Source organism: Schistocerca nitens, chromosome 2 (genome assembly GCF_023898315.1).
Source record: "Schistocerca nitens isolate TAMUIC-IGC-003100 chromosome 2, iqSchNite1.1, whole genome shotgun sequence".
Lineage (NCBI taxonomy): Eukaryota > Metazoa > Arthropoda > Insecta > Orthoptera > Acrididae > Schistocerca > Schistocerca nitens.
The window spans coordinates 746,106,827-746,122,692 of NC_064615.1; the positions used below are offsets into that span (position 1 = coordinate 746,106,827).

The 15,866-nt window shown below is 45.0% G+C and overlaps 1 protein-coding gene across 2 annotated transcripts in view; it reads left to right on the plus strand.

The window, feature by feature from the left end:
* The first annotated feature begins 802 nt into the window (after positions 1-802).
* The window catches only part of LOC126236973 (SWI/SNF-related matrix-associated actin-dependent regulator of chromatin subfamily A-like protein 1), a 149,596-nt gene continuing 134,532 nt past the window's right edge, over positions 803-15,866 (plus strand). The window contains exons 1-2 of one of the 2 annotated variants that reach the window (XM_049946690.1): positions 803-1,122; positions 4,344-4,457. In XM_049946690.1, coding sequence (XP_049802647.1) covers positions 4,446-4,457 — 12 coding nt within the window. In that variant the 5' untranslated portion in view covers positions 803-1,122; positions 4,344-4,445. The remainder of the gene's footprint in view (positions 1,123-4,343; positions 4,458-15,866) is intronic. The other variant, XM_049946691.1, reaches the window with a different exon arrangement.

Sequence of the window (15,866 nt, forward strand, 5' to 3'; positions counted from 1 at the left end):
AACGAGATGCAACATAATATGTTAGCTAGAATCTCTACTACACTAACTAAATCACAAACCCCGATTTACTACAAATTTCTCGTAGACTATGCAAAGGACAATGGTAGCTTCCGAAAATTCTGGAAAACGCACGTTTATTTGCATTGATATACAATGAAATTCAGATACAATGTATTCTTTGGCAGAACTGTGAACCACAAACGCTGATTTGCTACGAAATAAATTATGTATCCAAAACACTCGTACCGGTAACTTACGAAAATATAGTGTTGTAAGCGTCCGAAAATTTTCAAAAATAACCTGTTTCTCACATAATTGTTCAATCACATTAGAAAACATCTGTTTCGAACGAGGATAAGCCTACTGTTTTCAAAAATCTTAAAAGAGTAAAATTAACTGTAAGCTTATAATTGACAATAACAGTACGATTTTAACGCACCATTCACGAAAGTTTGATGTTTCACAGTATATCACAATACAAACGGGTATTGGTACAATTAATGAAAGACTATGCAGAAGCGACGCGAACAGTAAAATAAGTGAATCTAGAGCTTCAAATCGGTACACGGTTCTTCTACATGCGATCTCACACAAAAGAAAATTCCGAAATCGGCTTTTAAATATAAATAAACGTGCGTATTGCACGGATTTTCTCTTGGGTGATACTGTGCATACTTCTGCGCTGGCGTGCCGAAGTAGAACATAGAACACTGTCTCTAGAGGCAAGCACGGAGGGTTATGTACAAGTTTTCAAGGACATTAGGAAGGTGGCCTATGTTTGTGGCGGTTACTGTAATGACATGACTTATAGCATCGTTGACATTTTCTGCTTTTAAATCTCTAGTGTGTTAAAATGCGTTGTTTTGTGTGCCAATGTTTTGTGTAATGTGTACAATGTGTCAGATCAGTTGGACACCTGTTTGGAAATCGTTATGAAGTGAATCGAAATGTTAATGTTTTTTAACTTTCGGGTGGTGTCACAAGAAGCTTGTGCGTTAACAATACCGTCTTCAAACGCAGCTTAAACATCAACACATTTATCAAAATGACTGTAACATGTCAATAACCATTTAAAACTTGACGATGACTTAAACATTTCAGAACTGTAATAATTTCTTGTAGGTAAGCTTGATTGTACATGCCTCTGTTAGTTTGCACTTGCAACTTTCATTACGCTTGTGATAAGTGATTGTGAACTAAATCATCGTTTAGTTCAATCCTGATTACGTGTGCCGAAGTAAAGGGATTCTTGTCGTCAAGCCTTGAAAGTATTACTGTGTGAGGCAGCGCAATTATTAAGTCATCGGATATTGGTTCGGGAACCGGTTTTCAAACTCCCGTCCGTCCACCCCTTTTTTTTTTTTTTTAAAGTTCCCTCGAGTAAATTAAGGCGAACGCAGGGATGGTTCATTTGTAAAGGTAACAGTCATTTCCCGCCCCGTTTCTTATGACATTCAAGCTAGAATTGCGTTTCTAATACTCTGGTAGTGGACGGGAAAGCGTAGTTACAAATAATAAGAATCAGTTTTAGTGAAGAAAATACTATAGCGTCCTACATATTGCTCCCATTGGGATCCCAAATACAAGCTTAGACAAATTACAGCGTATATTGTTATAGAGTGTATATAAATATAGTATATACAGCTTTCTGTCCTTGTGCACCTCTAAGTTGTGTAGTTGGCTTTTAACAGAACAATTCGAGATCGAAGAAACCATGAGTATAGGAGCTTGTTTCCAATGTAGCTTTTGAAATTTGCTGTGCCAGCTAAACATTCTACTGAGTTTTACAGTTACTCGTGATTTTGTATTGGACAATATAGCCCGGAAGATGTAGTGATGTAAATTGCGTTTCAGAAGTCTAGAAAATCATGTATCGCGACAGTTATTAATAGCTGGTATCGCCCACTTCATAGTGTCCAACTTGATCAGCCATATAACAGCAACGAAGTACAGTTACTAGGTTGTGATTCGAGAAGCTGACATTTCTCTGGATTGCTGATTCACTTGAGTCCCTTCCATAGGTTGGGGTGTATCTGCACTGAAGCTGCTACAACATATCTCTTCCAGGTGTCCCTTCTGTCACACCTGAGGCACATCACTCGCTGCTGTAGGCATGTCCTGTGTGTGTGGCGAAGGAAACTCTTAACAGTCAGGCAATGACGCTGCTCCTGATGACGCAACATGACATAGTTAGTGTGTTTGCCTATGACATTACAGAGTGGGCGGGGGTCCTGCTGAAGCTGGCATTATATCCTGCGTAATGAGTCCAGATAGGTGACTGTTGCAACATCTTCCGCCATCAGAAATGAGCTCTGGGTTATGTGGGCAGTTTTATGGACTTGAGCTAATTGCATAATTTCCAACACAAACAGATTTGATTTCGTCTGTACGTGGTTCCTTACTTTAGAGTCGGGGTGTAAACCACACTGTAACGTCCCTGATTAGAGTGTCCACATAGTCTTGTCCACATCGCTGTAAGCCCAGTTCACATGTGATTGATTGCGGCCCATTTTTCGCTGCCAGGTTTCTGACTTGGCTGCAACAATTTGCTTCTTGTCCTTGTCTTGTGCCTTAGTCCCACATCTGCATGAGATTGGCATAGTTGTGAATGGATTTGCCTTGATTAATGGTGAAGGATGGCTAGATGCTCTTCCTGTTGCCATCCCCTTACCCTTGGGACGAAATGTGTGTATCCCAACTGTCTGCGTAGCGTGAGTCGTAAAAGTTTGTGAAAGATTTTGAAATGTTTACAAAGCATGTAACTGAAGCATGACTTGGGCACCAGCCCAGTATTCATGTAGGCAGATGTGGGAAACCACCTAAAAGCCACATCCAGGCATGCTGTGACACTGACCCTCGTCATTAATAATCCGCAGGACGGATTCATACCGTGGACAGTGCACCTCCCTGTCCCAGAAACAGTGCTTTAACATGCGTAGTTATCTAGCAGGTGGCTGCAATAATTTGTTTCTCTGTTGAAAAATGTTATTGCAATAAAGAAAGCACTGTAGAAAACTGAAGTTCTGCCAAGTTCATTAATGGCTCTGGTTTTTGTATTAGCTAATACAATTCAGGATTTCATCGCAAGAATATGACTTTTCTTCTTTCAGTATCAGAAATCACAGAAATTTAACAAGCTGTAAAATATAGCTACTGCAAGTATTGGCGGTAAGCATCCCATTCTCCATGTTGTTCATTAAATACCGTAGTTGAAAAGCCATAAACAGGGGTAATGCGAGAAATGTATCTGCAACATTAGCAAATGCTTGCAATGCCTGTAGTATAGCTATTGCTAGTTCCTGATAACTCTGTGATTTGTGGTAGGTGTTGTTGTAAATTTTTCATGATTGAAAGCCCGTACCCTTGCCTAATTGCAAAACTGTTTGAAGTCCTGTTTGCACAAGTCACAGGTCTCAAGTCATTGCCACGCTGAAACAATGGAGTTTATTCACAATATTGTATTCCAGAGTTCCGTTTGTTACAAGTAGAATCCACCAGAATGACACCATAGATGGTACGATAACATTTGTGACAGTTGCTGGAAGAGTCGCCTCTGCATCTTGATATCTGCATCAGATCTTAAGCAACCAATAAAATAGTTTGTCTAAGGAAATGTCAGAATGGTGACTAACTACAGATCCATGGACAGGCAGCATTTGTAGCAATGGGAAATGTAAAGACAAGGTTAAAAGAAAAACAACTTGTGATTAATTTCAGTAGGTAAATATTTGTGGGGACTAGAGGGTTGTATACTGTGCTGTTTTACAGTCCACCTCAGCACAGGTTTGTTTTTTGATTTCCTCTTAAATTGTGCCAAAGGTTTAAGGTAAAATTGTTTATTTCCCAATGTGAGTGGAATGAAGTTATGAAGTTAACAGTGTAGAGTATCAGTAATTTGAGAGTGGACCAAGAGATGACAGTTCTTCACTAAATTGTGGCTTGAGTGGTCAACTCTAGTGGGGCACAGCCTTATCATAGGCGCATCCAACACCAGGTGGGAGGGTTTGCCTGCCTCAGTGACACTGAGGGCTGTGCCAGCAGTAATGTAACTTCTGGCAAGCTGGACAGTCTCAGCAGAGGAGCCTGACGAAGAGTACCCCACAACTTACGGATGGTAGGGTTATGTTTTCAACCCTGGGTTTCCCTGAGCTGAATAGCCAGTGCCACCAGACCTCGTGTTGTGGAAACATATGTCACCTTAAATCTAGACTTTGATGGAGATTGTGATATATTTTCCCACAAGTTGTTGATTTTTCAAAGTGTCATTTGGTTCGTGTTCCTTCCCTCTGCATATACTTCAGGGACCATTGTTAGAAGCAGCGGTGGAATGTTGTGTGTTTCAGAGAATGGAGGCCTTCACTTCACCACCTGGACTGGAAGGAAGATACACATCTCTATGCAAGAAAAACCTCAGTCTTATGGTGTGCTGCATGTTGATGGGGTGAATGGCTGTTGAGGTAAATCAATAGGTCAACCTCTGAGGCACCTGCGAACCCCCCCCCCCCCTTCCCCTACTTCGCCAGTTGTGTAAGGCTTGTTAAGGCACACAGGGCCCTACCTGGGTCAACGTTTATTTCCCTAGTGGCTCTTGGGATCCCTGTGGAATGACATTAATTCACATCTGCTCCTGATGGGATGGGTGTAACATCAGGTAGTACGTACACAAAAAGATCTTGGTTGGTCAGTCCATTCAAGAAGAAGTCTCTTAATTATAGCAACAGGCACTAATCTACAAAAGCACTTTCATGAAAACCAAGAGAGGAGAGGGAACCTTTGGGAATATAGCAACCACCTCAGATGGCGGCGTGCACCTTGATAGAATGAAGAATGTTGCTCGGAAAGCAGAGCCTGATACACAGCTTTGTGGCAATTGAAACACCATCCAACTACAGAAAACCTTTGTACCTTCATGTTTTCAAGAGCACAAGCGAGGCAAGTGATAAAAGAATAGAAGAGGAACTCCTGCAAGGAATCTGTAGCTTCCAGTTATCGGTCCACTTTCACTCCATGTGTTTGGGACTCAATAAGGCAGATTTCAGGAAGTGCACTACACCTCGCCTTATGCCCTTGTTGAGAAATGGGGTCTTGGTGGAGGACACACCTAAAGACATGGCTCAGATTTTAGTTGTTTTTGCTGTCACTGTATCACCCAGACAAGCTCCTTACTTTCAGATGTTCCATAGGACTGTGGAGATGACAAGGCCCCGCTTCTTTTTGTATAATGGGAAGGTTTACAATTTTCTATTCTCTGTGTGGGAATGGGAGTCAGCTTCTCTGCGGCCAGACACACTGCTCCAGGATCAGATCAAATCCATTATGCCATGCTCTGATTTCTGTGCCCTGGAGGCAAAGACAAGCTTCCACCTTGTTTCAATCTTATCTGGTTTGGTAGACAGTACCCCTCACTTAGAAGGAAGCAAAAGTAATTCCCTTATGGAACCCAGGTAAGGATTAGTTACCAGACTTTAGCCCGCACCAGCTGTATGGGTAACACTCTCGATCACCTGGTCAATTGCTGCCTAGTCTTTTTCCTCGAATCCTGGTGTCACCTAAGCCACTCCCAGTGCAGTTTCAGGTGCTACCATTCTGCCCTTGAAAACTTAATTCTATCATTAAGGACAGCAGTACAGTAGTCTTTCTTACAACCAATTAGTTGCTGTGCTTTTTGATCTCGAAAGAAAATACGCGCAACTTGGGGATGAAACATCCTTCCCCAGCTTCATGAATGAGGACTATGTAGTTGTCTGCCACTTCTTATTCAATCCTTCTTTGAGGTCAGGTGCTTTCATATCTGCTTTGTTCAGAAGAATGAAGTCCCCCAAGGCCATGTACTCAGTGTCACACTATTTGCAGTCACTATCAGTGGCATCTCTTCTGCAGTCAGAAGTCTAGTTAAAAGTTCATTGTTTGTGGATGACTTCATGATCTTGTGCTATTCCTCTGATGTCACAATGACAATGAGGCAATTTTATCTTACTATAAAAAGGCTGGAAACTTGGGCCAGTAAAACTTTCACTTGTGAGGACTACTTGTGTCAACATTAAAACTCATCACAGTTTTCACAATGTGTACTTTTCAGGACTCTTTGACTTGAAATTAATCTGGCTTCTGTACCTGAAAGACCGGTGAGGTAAGGACTTCAAAGGGATTTGTGGATGATCTTACAGTGACAATGAGGCAATGTCATCTGGCTATAAAAAGGCTGGAAACTTGGGCCAGTAAAACTTTATCTTGAGAAGACTGCTTTTTATTTGCTTTAGTGGAAAGGCATGGGGAGCTAGATAGGACCTGCTTCGTGCAGTTTCATGGGGCATTTGTCAGATTGTGGTTAGATTACGGCAGTAGGGTTTACAGATCAGCCCGTTATTTCCTACTTCAAGATGTTAGACGCTGTCTACCATGAGGCCATTCTGATAATGATTGGAGACTTTCAGACCAGCTCAGTTCAGAATCTGTGCTCAGAGGCTGGTGAACCACTCCTCTTGATTCAGCATCACCCCCTTTTGGCTTGACAGGCTCTCAAAATCTTAGCATTGCCACAGCCTTTGGTAATTAGTGCAGCAGTTCACCCCAAATTTGAGTGGATGTTCAGGAATCACACCTCATGACCAAGCCATTAGAAATACATGCTACCCCTGTCTTGCAGATCTGGACACGTCAGACCACCGAATACACAGCTAGGTGTGTAATAAATTGCCATCCTGGTAGCTTCAGAGGCTCAAAGTTATTTTAAGCCTGACACAGTACAAGAAACTTGCACTCAAGATTATTTTTTGCAACACTGTTCCTCTTCAATTTTAAGTATGTATCACAGTTTTATCGTTATTAATACAGATGGATCTCAGCAAGGGAAAACTCTCATGTTCCTCTTGAGTTCTCAGCTGTTTATCATGATAGGGTTTTTCATATGCCCCTTCGAGAACAATTTGCAAATTATGATGTGGAGTTGTATGGCATTTTGAGGGGGTCTACATCTACATGATTACTCTGCAATTCACATTTAAGTGCTTAGCAGAGGGTTTATTGAACCACAATCATATTATCTCCTACCATTCCACTCCCGAACAGCGCGCGGGAAAAACGAACACCTAAACCTTTCTGTTCGAGCTCTGATTTCGCTTATTTTATTTTGATGATCATTCGTACCTATGTAGGTTGGCCTCAACATTCGGAAGAGAAAGTTGGTGACTGAAATTTCATAAATAGATCTCGCCGCGCTGAAAAAGTCTTTGCTTTAATGACTTCCATCCCAACTCGCGTATCATATCTGCCACACTCTCTCCCCTATTATGTGATAATACAAAACGAGCTGCCCTTTTTTGCACCCTTTCGATGTCCTCCTTCAATCCCACCTGGTAAGGATTCCACACCGTGCAGCAATATTCTAACAGAGGACGAATGAGTGTAGTGTAAGCTGTCTCTTTGGTGGACTTGTTGCATCTTCTAAGTGTCCTGCCAATGAAACGCAACCTTTGGCTAGCCTTCCCCACAGTATTATCTATGTGGTCTTTCCAACTGAAGTTGTTCATAATTTTTACACCCAGGTACTTGACAGGTTGAATTGACAGCCTTGAGAATTGTACTATTTATTGAGTAATCGAATTCCAACGTATTTCTTTTGGAACTCATGTGGATCACCTCACAGTTCTCGTTATTTAGTGCCACCTGCCACACCATACAGCAATCTTTTCTAAATCACTTTGCAACTGATACTGGTCTTCGGATGACCTTACTAGACGGTAAATTATGGCATCATCTGCGAACAACCTAAGAGAACTGCTCAAATTGTCACCCAGGTCATTTATATCCAGATCAGGAACAGCAGAGGTCCCAGGACGCTTCCCTGGGGAACACCTGATATCACTTCAGATTTACTCGTTGCGTCGCACAAGAACGATGTTTTCTGAAACCATGCTGATTACGTATCAATAGATTGTTCCCTTCGAGGTGACTCATAATGTCTGAATACAGTATATGCTCCAAAACCCTACTGCAAACCGACGTCAATGATATAGGTCTGTAGTTCGATGGATTACTCCTACTACCCTTCTTAAACACTGGTGTGATCTGCGCAATTTTCCAATCTGTAGGTACAGATCGATCGGTGAGCAAGCGGTTGTATATGATTGCTAAGTAGGGAGCTATTGTATCAACGTAATCTGAAAGGAGCCTAATCGGTGTACAATCTGGACCTGAAGACTTGCCCGTATCAAGCGATTTGAGTTGCTTCATGCTAGCAGCTGTTCGTGTTTCAAATTCTGGAATATTCCATTTGTCTTCCCTGGTGAAGGAATTTCGGAAAACTGCGTTCAATAACTTGGCTTTAGCGGCACAGTCGTCAGTAACAGTACCATCGGCACTGCGCAGCAAAGGTATTGACTGCGTCTTGCCGCTTGTGTACTTTACATATGACCAGAATTTCTTCGGATTTTCTACCAAATTTCGAGACAGTGTTTTGTTGTGAAACCTATTAAAGGCATCTCGCATTGAAGTCCGTGCCAAACTTCACGCGTCTGTAAATTTTAGCCAATCTTCGGGATTTCGCGTTCTTCTGAACTTCGCATGCTTTTTCTGTTGCTTCTGCAACAGCGTTCGGACCTGTTTTGGGGGATCAGTTGCATCTCTTACCAATTTATGAGTAACCTGCCTCCTTGCATGCTTCATGCCTTCCCAGCCTCACGATAACGTCATCCTCCAGTGGAATTGCTGCGGTTTCTTCCACCACCTGTCTGAGCTACGGCAACTGTTAAGCTTTACTCCTGCTTTCCGCATTGTCCTCCAGGAAACATGGTTCCCGGCAATGCGGACCTCTGCCCTTCGCGGCTATAGAGGATATTATAAGAACCGTAGTACCTATAATAGAGTGTCAGGTGGAGTTTGTGTCTTTGTCCTGAACTCAGTATGCAGTGAACCTGTGCCCCTTCAAACCCCTCTTGAAGCTGTGGCTGTCAGTATAAGGATGACAGGGAATAACTGTCTGCAACGGATATCTTCCTCCAGATGGTGCAGTACGCCTGAATGCATTGGCTGCACTGATTCATCAACTCCATAAACCTTTCCTACTTTTGGGAGATTTTAACGCCCATAACCTCTTGTGGGGTGGCACTGTGCTTACTGGCCGAGGTAGAGATGTCGAAACTTTCCTGTCTCAACTCGAACTCTGCGTCTTAAATACTGGGGCACCCACACATTTCAGTGTGGCTCATGGCACGTACTCTGCCATTGATTTATCCTTCCGCAGTCCTGGCCTTCTCCCATTTATACACTGGAGAGCACGTGACGACCTGTGTGGTAGTGACCACTTCCCCATCTTCCTGTCACTCCCACTGTGCCATGCCCACAGACACCTACCCATATGGGCATTAGACAAGGTAGACTGGGAATTCTTCACCTCTGCTGTCACCGCTGAATCTCCCTCGCATGGTGCCGTCGATGTTGTTGAGCAGGTCACTACAACGATCGTTTCTGTGGCGGAGAACGCGATCCCTCGTTCTTTAGGGTGCCCTGGCAATAGACAGTCCTTTGGTGGTCGCTGGTGTCGCTGAGGCCATTAAAGATCATTGGCGAACTCTACAGCGACATAAGCGGCACCCTTCCCTAGAGAACCTAATAGCCTGTAAGCGGCTCTGTGCCCGTGTTTGCGAGCTTATAAAATGGCGGAAACAGTAGTGTTGGGAGAGGTACCTGTCGACCATTGGGTGCCATACTCACCTTCCCTAGCCTGGACGAAGATCAGACCCAACAGGTTTCCCTGGAATTAACATCTGACGCAAAGGCGATTGCCAAACACTTTGCTGAGCACTATGCTTGACCTCTGCGTTGGAGAACTATCCCCCAGCCTTTTGCATCCTCAAACAGTGGATGGAAAGGAAAGTCCTCTCGTTCACTACACACCACAGTGAACCTTATAACACCCCATTTACAGAGTGGGAGCTCCTCAGCACCCTTACACATTGCCCCGACACAGCTCCTAGACCGGACCGGATCCACAGTCAGATGATTAAACATATCTCGTCTGAATACAAGCGACACCTCCTTGTCATCTTCAACCCGATCTGGTGCGATGGCGTCATTCGATCACAATAGCAGGAGAGCACCAGCTTTCCGGTGCTCAAAGCCAGTCAAAACCCACTTGAAGTGGATAGCTACTGGCCCACAGCCTCCCCAACTTTCTTTGTAAGTTGTTGAAACGTATGGTGTGTCCACATTTAGGTTGGGTCCTGGAGTCACGTGGCCTGCTGGCTCCATGTCAGGATGGCTTCCGCCAGGGTCGCTCTACCACTGATAATCTTGTGTCCCTCGTGTCTGCCATCCAAACAGTCTTTTCCAGACGTCAACAACTGGTTGCCATCCTTTTTACTTATGCAAAGCATACTACCTAGCGACATCATATCCTTGCCACGTTGTATGAGTGGGGTCTCCGGGGCCCCTCTCCCGAGTTTTATCCAAAACTTCCTGTCGCTCCGTGATTTCTGTGTCCAAGTTGGTGCCTCCCATAGTTTCACAGGCGTCTGTATTGAGTGTCTCTATTTTTAGTGGCTATTAATGGTCTAGCAGCAGCTGTAGGGCCGTCAGTCTCACCTTCCGTGTATGCGGATGACTTCTGCATTTTGTACTGCTCCTCCAGTACTGCTGTTACTGAGCGGCACCTACAGGGAGCCATTCACAAGGCTCCGGCCCATGGCTTCCAGTTTTCAGCCGTGAAGTCGTGTGTCATGCATTTCTGTCAGCGTTGCACCGTTCATCCAGAACCACTCACTGTAGTGGAGACAAGCTATCGACTAGTGCCTCCCTCGCCATCCTTCAATAGCGTCCATTCAGGAGTCCATCTATGTCCTGGAACGGTCCCATCATTCAGTGGTGTTTGTGTGGTCCCCAGGACACTTCGGAATCCCAGGCAACGAACTTGCCAATAGGCTGGCAAAACAGGCTACGCAGAAACCGCTTCTGGAAATGGTCAGCTCTGAAACTGACCTGTGTTCTGTCTTATGCCGCAGGGTTTTTCGACTTTGGGAGACTGAACGACATAACAGTATGCACAACAAACTTCGTGTTGTTAAGGAGACTACCAATGTGTGAAGTGTTCCATGTAGTCCTCTCGCAGGGAATCAGTTGTCCTCTGCCGGCTCCGCATCGGCCATACGTAGCTAACGCATGGTTACTTCCTCCGTTGCTAGGACCCACCTCAGTGACACTGTGGCTCACAAATGACGGACATCCACCTCTTGCTGGACGCTCTATGGTGACTTTTAACTTTCCCAGCACTCTACCTTCAGTGTTGGCGACAATGCCTCAACTGCAGCTTTAGTTTCATGTTTTATTCGTGAGGATTTTATCGTTTGATCTAAGTGTTAGCACATGTCTTTTGTCCCTCTGTGTCCCCCACCGTAGAGCTTTCAGGGTGGAGGTTTTAATGTGTTGTAGAGTGGCTGTCTTTTCCATTTTATTCTCATGGTCAGCCAGCCATGGTAATCTCCTCTCTTGTTTTGATCTCTTCTACATGTTTCTTGTGTGTCTCTATGGTCTTGTCCGATTTTGTCCATTTTAGTGTTTGTTGCCCTTCTGTCATTCTTGTGATTTTCTCCTTTCTTCCAGCTGTGTTTTGTATGTCTCGATTATTTTATTCCCACCCTTGTGGAATTATTTTAATCGGAACGTGAGACTGATGACCTGACAGTTTGGCCCCTCCCCTTTCTTTTAAACCAACCAACCAGTCATGTTGCCTCCCCCCTCCCAACCCCCTCCCCCACAAGATCCCCCTGCTGGTCTGGGGTTTAGAAATGGCCCAAGGTATTCCTGCCTGTTGTAAGGGGCGAATAAAAGGAGTGTCCCACTTTTTGGCCATATAAGTTCAGGTCACATTTTATTATTTGACCTGCTTTCCAAATTCTACAGAAGTGCAGGCCATTTGGGGAAGGGCACCTTACATGTTGCATCAGTTTTCCACTGTGCCATTAGATTCTATCTCCTGCACCTTTTCTTGTCATGGCTTTGCATTTCCACCTGCAATTCAACTATTTGGGTGAGGACACCTTCCGGGGTACGTCACCTTCTTCTGTCGTCTACTGTCCTCTTTCGCCCCCACGACAGTATCGGATTTCTCAGTACCCAGTATCCAGCACAGAAACCAGTCTGTTTTGGTGGGTCCGTTATGTCCCCATTTGGTGGTAGCCCCCTGACAACACAAGCATCACACTACTGATGTCTAAGCTGCAAACTCCCCACGTATGGCGAAGAGTAGATGCCAGTCTTCCTGGGGTATCAGGGCTCCCGACAATGGCCATTGTGCCAGGTGGCCTTTGCTGTGGCTGGGTGGCACCTAGGGGGAGAGCCCCTATTGGAGTGGGTGGCAGCAGGGTGGATGACCCGCAATGAAGTGGACCAAGCCATCTTTTACTGGGGTCCGAAAGGCCCCAGCAGCCCCCAAAAAAGGAAAAGTTGACTTTAATGCTGAGAGATATGACGTCAAATCGTTCCCCTCTCTAGCCACACCATTGAAGGAACGTAGATCTATGGACAAGAGAGAGACTAATTCTCCAAGGTATTTGGTCTGCGGAAGAATGGATGGGGACTCCTTTCTGGCTACAAAGCCTCAACTTTTGTGAAACACTTGGAGGACAAATTTGGGGAAGTGGCTGCGCTATCAAAAATGAAAAGTGGGGGCAGTCCTCATACAAAAGCATCTCCAGCCCAATCTCGGGCATTGCCCGCCTGTGACCACTTGGGTGATATTCCCATTTCCATCATTCCCCATAAAAGCCTCAACATGGTCCAGGGGATTCTTTCCCATTGCGATCTGCTCTTGCCATCTGATGAAGAGCTCTGTGCCAATTTAGAATAGGGCGGTGTTCGTTTCATCCGGTGCGTGTATACAGGTGACCCAAAATCAATAAGGTTGCTACCGGTGCCTTCATCTTGGCCTTTGAAGGTGATTCATTGCCTGAAAAGGTCAAAGTGATGGTTTACCGCTGTGACGTCAAACCTTACGTCCCTCCTCCCCCTATGCGGTGCCTTAAGTGCTGGAAATTCGGGAACATGTCTTCTCGCTGCAATTCCGGCGCCACATGTCGAGAGTACGGATGTCCACTGCATGCAAATACTCCATATGCACCTCCTCCCACTTGTGTCAACTGTGGAGAGCAACACTCCCCCTGTCACCAGACTGCACAGTACTCCAAAAGGAGTAGAAACTTATGGAGTACAAGACTGTGGATCGGCTGACTTATCAAGAGGCTAAACGTAAATTTGAGCAATTGCACCCCATTTGGCTGACATTCACATATGCTGCAACTATGTCAACATCACACTCTCAAGTGACGGTAGTTCCACACTCTCTGCTGCGTACAGTGGTCCCTCCAGGTCGCCCAAATACATCCACACCTTGGTGGTAGGGAGCACATCTTCTTTCATTATTCCCAAAGCACCTACTTCAGGTTGCCAGGACACTGGTCCCCTCCCCCCAGCTGGAGAAGCAACAGCCAGCTCTGGCTCCTCTTAAGTGGAAGGGGTCCCTTGGGACTCTCCCTTCCAAGGTCTCCACTATTGCCACAGCAGACACTCACCAATGGCTAAAGGAGCCACAATCTGCTGGATGACGAGCTTCATGGTCTTCCTCCGTGTCTGAAGCTACTTCAGAGAAGTCCTCCCAGCAAGCCCTAAAGAGAAGCAAGAGGGCAAGCAAACCAAGACGTAGTCTGGTCAGAAACAGGACCCTCCGATGGCCCCTACACCACCACTCCCTATCGGTTCTGCGTCTGAGGTTGAGGTGGAGATTTTAGTGTCCCCTAAGGACCTGGATCTCACCGATGCCTCATCCGCAATGGCAATGGATGCAAATACTCAACGAGCAGCAGCAGCAGGTGATACTGAGGCATAACCTGGCTCCTCGGTCACTACATGTTTCCCCTGATCCCCGTTCTCTGTGGCTATCGGGAGTACTACAAAAAACTGTCCCGCCTGTGACAAACCATACGGTGGAGTTTGTATCTTTGTCCTTACCTGTTTCTGTAGTGAACCTGTGTCCTTTCAAACATCTTTAGAAGCTGTGGCTGTCAGGGTGAGGACAACGTAGGAAATAACCATCTGTAACCTCTACCTCCCTCCAGACGGTGACACACCGAGCCATGTATTGGCTGCACCCATTTCGCATCCCCCCCACCTTTTCTGCTTCTGGGTGATTTTAATGCCCATAATCTTTTGTGAGGTGGAACCAAGTTTATTGGCCATGGCATAGACATTGAGAGCATACTAACTCAACTCGAGCTTTGCCTCCTAAACACAGGTGCCCCCGCACATTTCAGTGTGGCACATGTTACATACTTGGCCATTGATCTCTTGGTGTACAGTCCTGCCCTTCTCCCATCTACAAGGGTGGATCAAATATAAACGGGATTTTACTTTTTATTTTAATTCATTTATTGAAAAACTCAAGGCAATTATAATTTATTTTTCAACATAGTCTCCTGCTTTGGAAATGCATTTGACCCAGCTTATGGGCAGCTTTTTGATGTCCTCATCATAAAAAGAACTGGGTCGTGTCACCAGCTAGTTGCGCATGAAGTTTTCCACACTCTCGTCATCTTCAAATCATCGCCCTCCTAGAGCTTCTTTAAGCAGCCCGAATAAATGGAAATCACAGGGTGGTAAGTCCGGGCTGTAAGGAGAATGATCAAGTGTAGTCCAGTGCATTTCCTATAGCTTGGAGACAGTTAGAGCTGCAATATGGGGTCAGGAGAAGGATGTCAAATCGATTGGTCTCGTCTTTTGCAGCGATATGCAACTCTCGCCATGTTCAAAAGTTCACAGTAGTAAGCAGCATTGATTGTGCATCGCTCATGCAAAAAAGTCAATCAGCAAAATGCCTTGCTGATTAAAAAAAAGGGTTGAAAGAACCTTGCCTGCTGACAGTCGAGTCTTGGCTTTCACTGGTGCTGTCTCTCCTTCCCTCTGCCATTCCTTACTGGCTTGTTTGGATTTTATCAGATTTTCGGTCAAAAGTTTAGGGACCCATCTGGAACACACTTTATGGAGCTCTTTATGGAACTGTAGGTCATCTGTGATGATTGCTTGACAGCTCCCATAACTGATTCCGACTTTTTGTGCAATTTCTGATACTTTCAACCATTGATCTTCATCAATAATGTCTTTAACTGCACAAATGTTTTTGTCTGTAATGCTGGTCAGAGGATGGCGACCATGTTGCTGATTTTCCACGTGTTTTTGTCCTTCCTTGAACTTTTTATGCCAGGCAAACACACTTGTCCTTGATAATGTTTTATCACTGAACTGTGCAGTCAATCTTTGCAAATTTCCGCTGTTGTAACTCCTTCATGAGCAAGAAATTTGATAATTATGCATTACGCAATGGAGGGGTGCACCTGTTGCTCAGACATCATGAGTGTTACTGACGAAACGGTGGGAAATATCTAACAGCATGCTCTCCTCACTTCTAACGGTCCCACTTAAGCATAGCAGAAGCCCAGGGCCAGTGCTACCAACTGTTAATGTTCAGGAACAAAAATCCCATTTATATTTGATCCCTCCCTTGTATCCACTGGAGAGCTCATGATGACTTGTGTGGTAATGACCACTTTCCACTCTTCCTGTCTCTACCCCAGTTCGCTCATCTCAATGCTTGCCCAGGTGGGCTCTTCCCAAGGCTGACTGGCAAACTTTGACCTCCACTACCACCATTGACTCTCTGTTGTATGCCACCATCGAAGAGGTGATCCACACCATCACTAATATCATTATTGCTGGAGCTGAATCAGCAATCCCTTGTTCCTCCAGTTGCCCCTGGTGGAAGTCAGTGCCTTGGTGGTTGCCGGAAGCTGCTGCGGCCATTGGAGACTGTAGGCAGGCCCTCC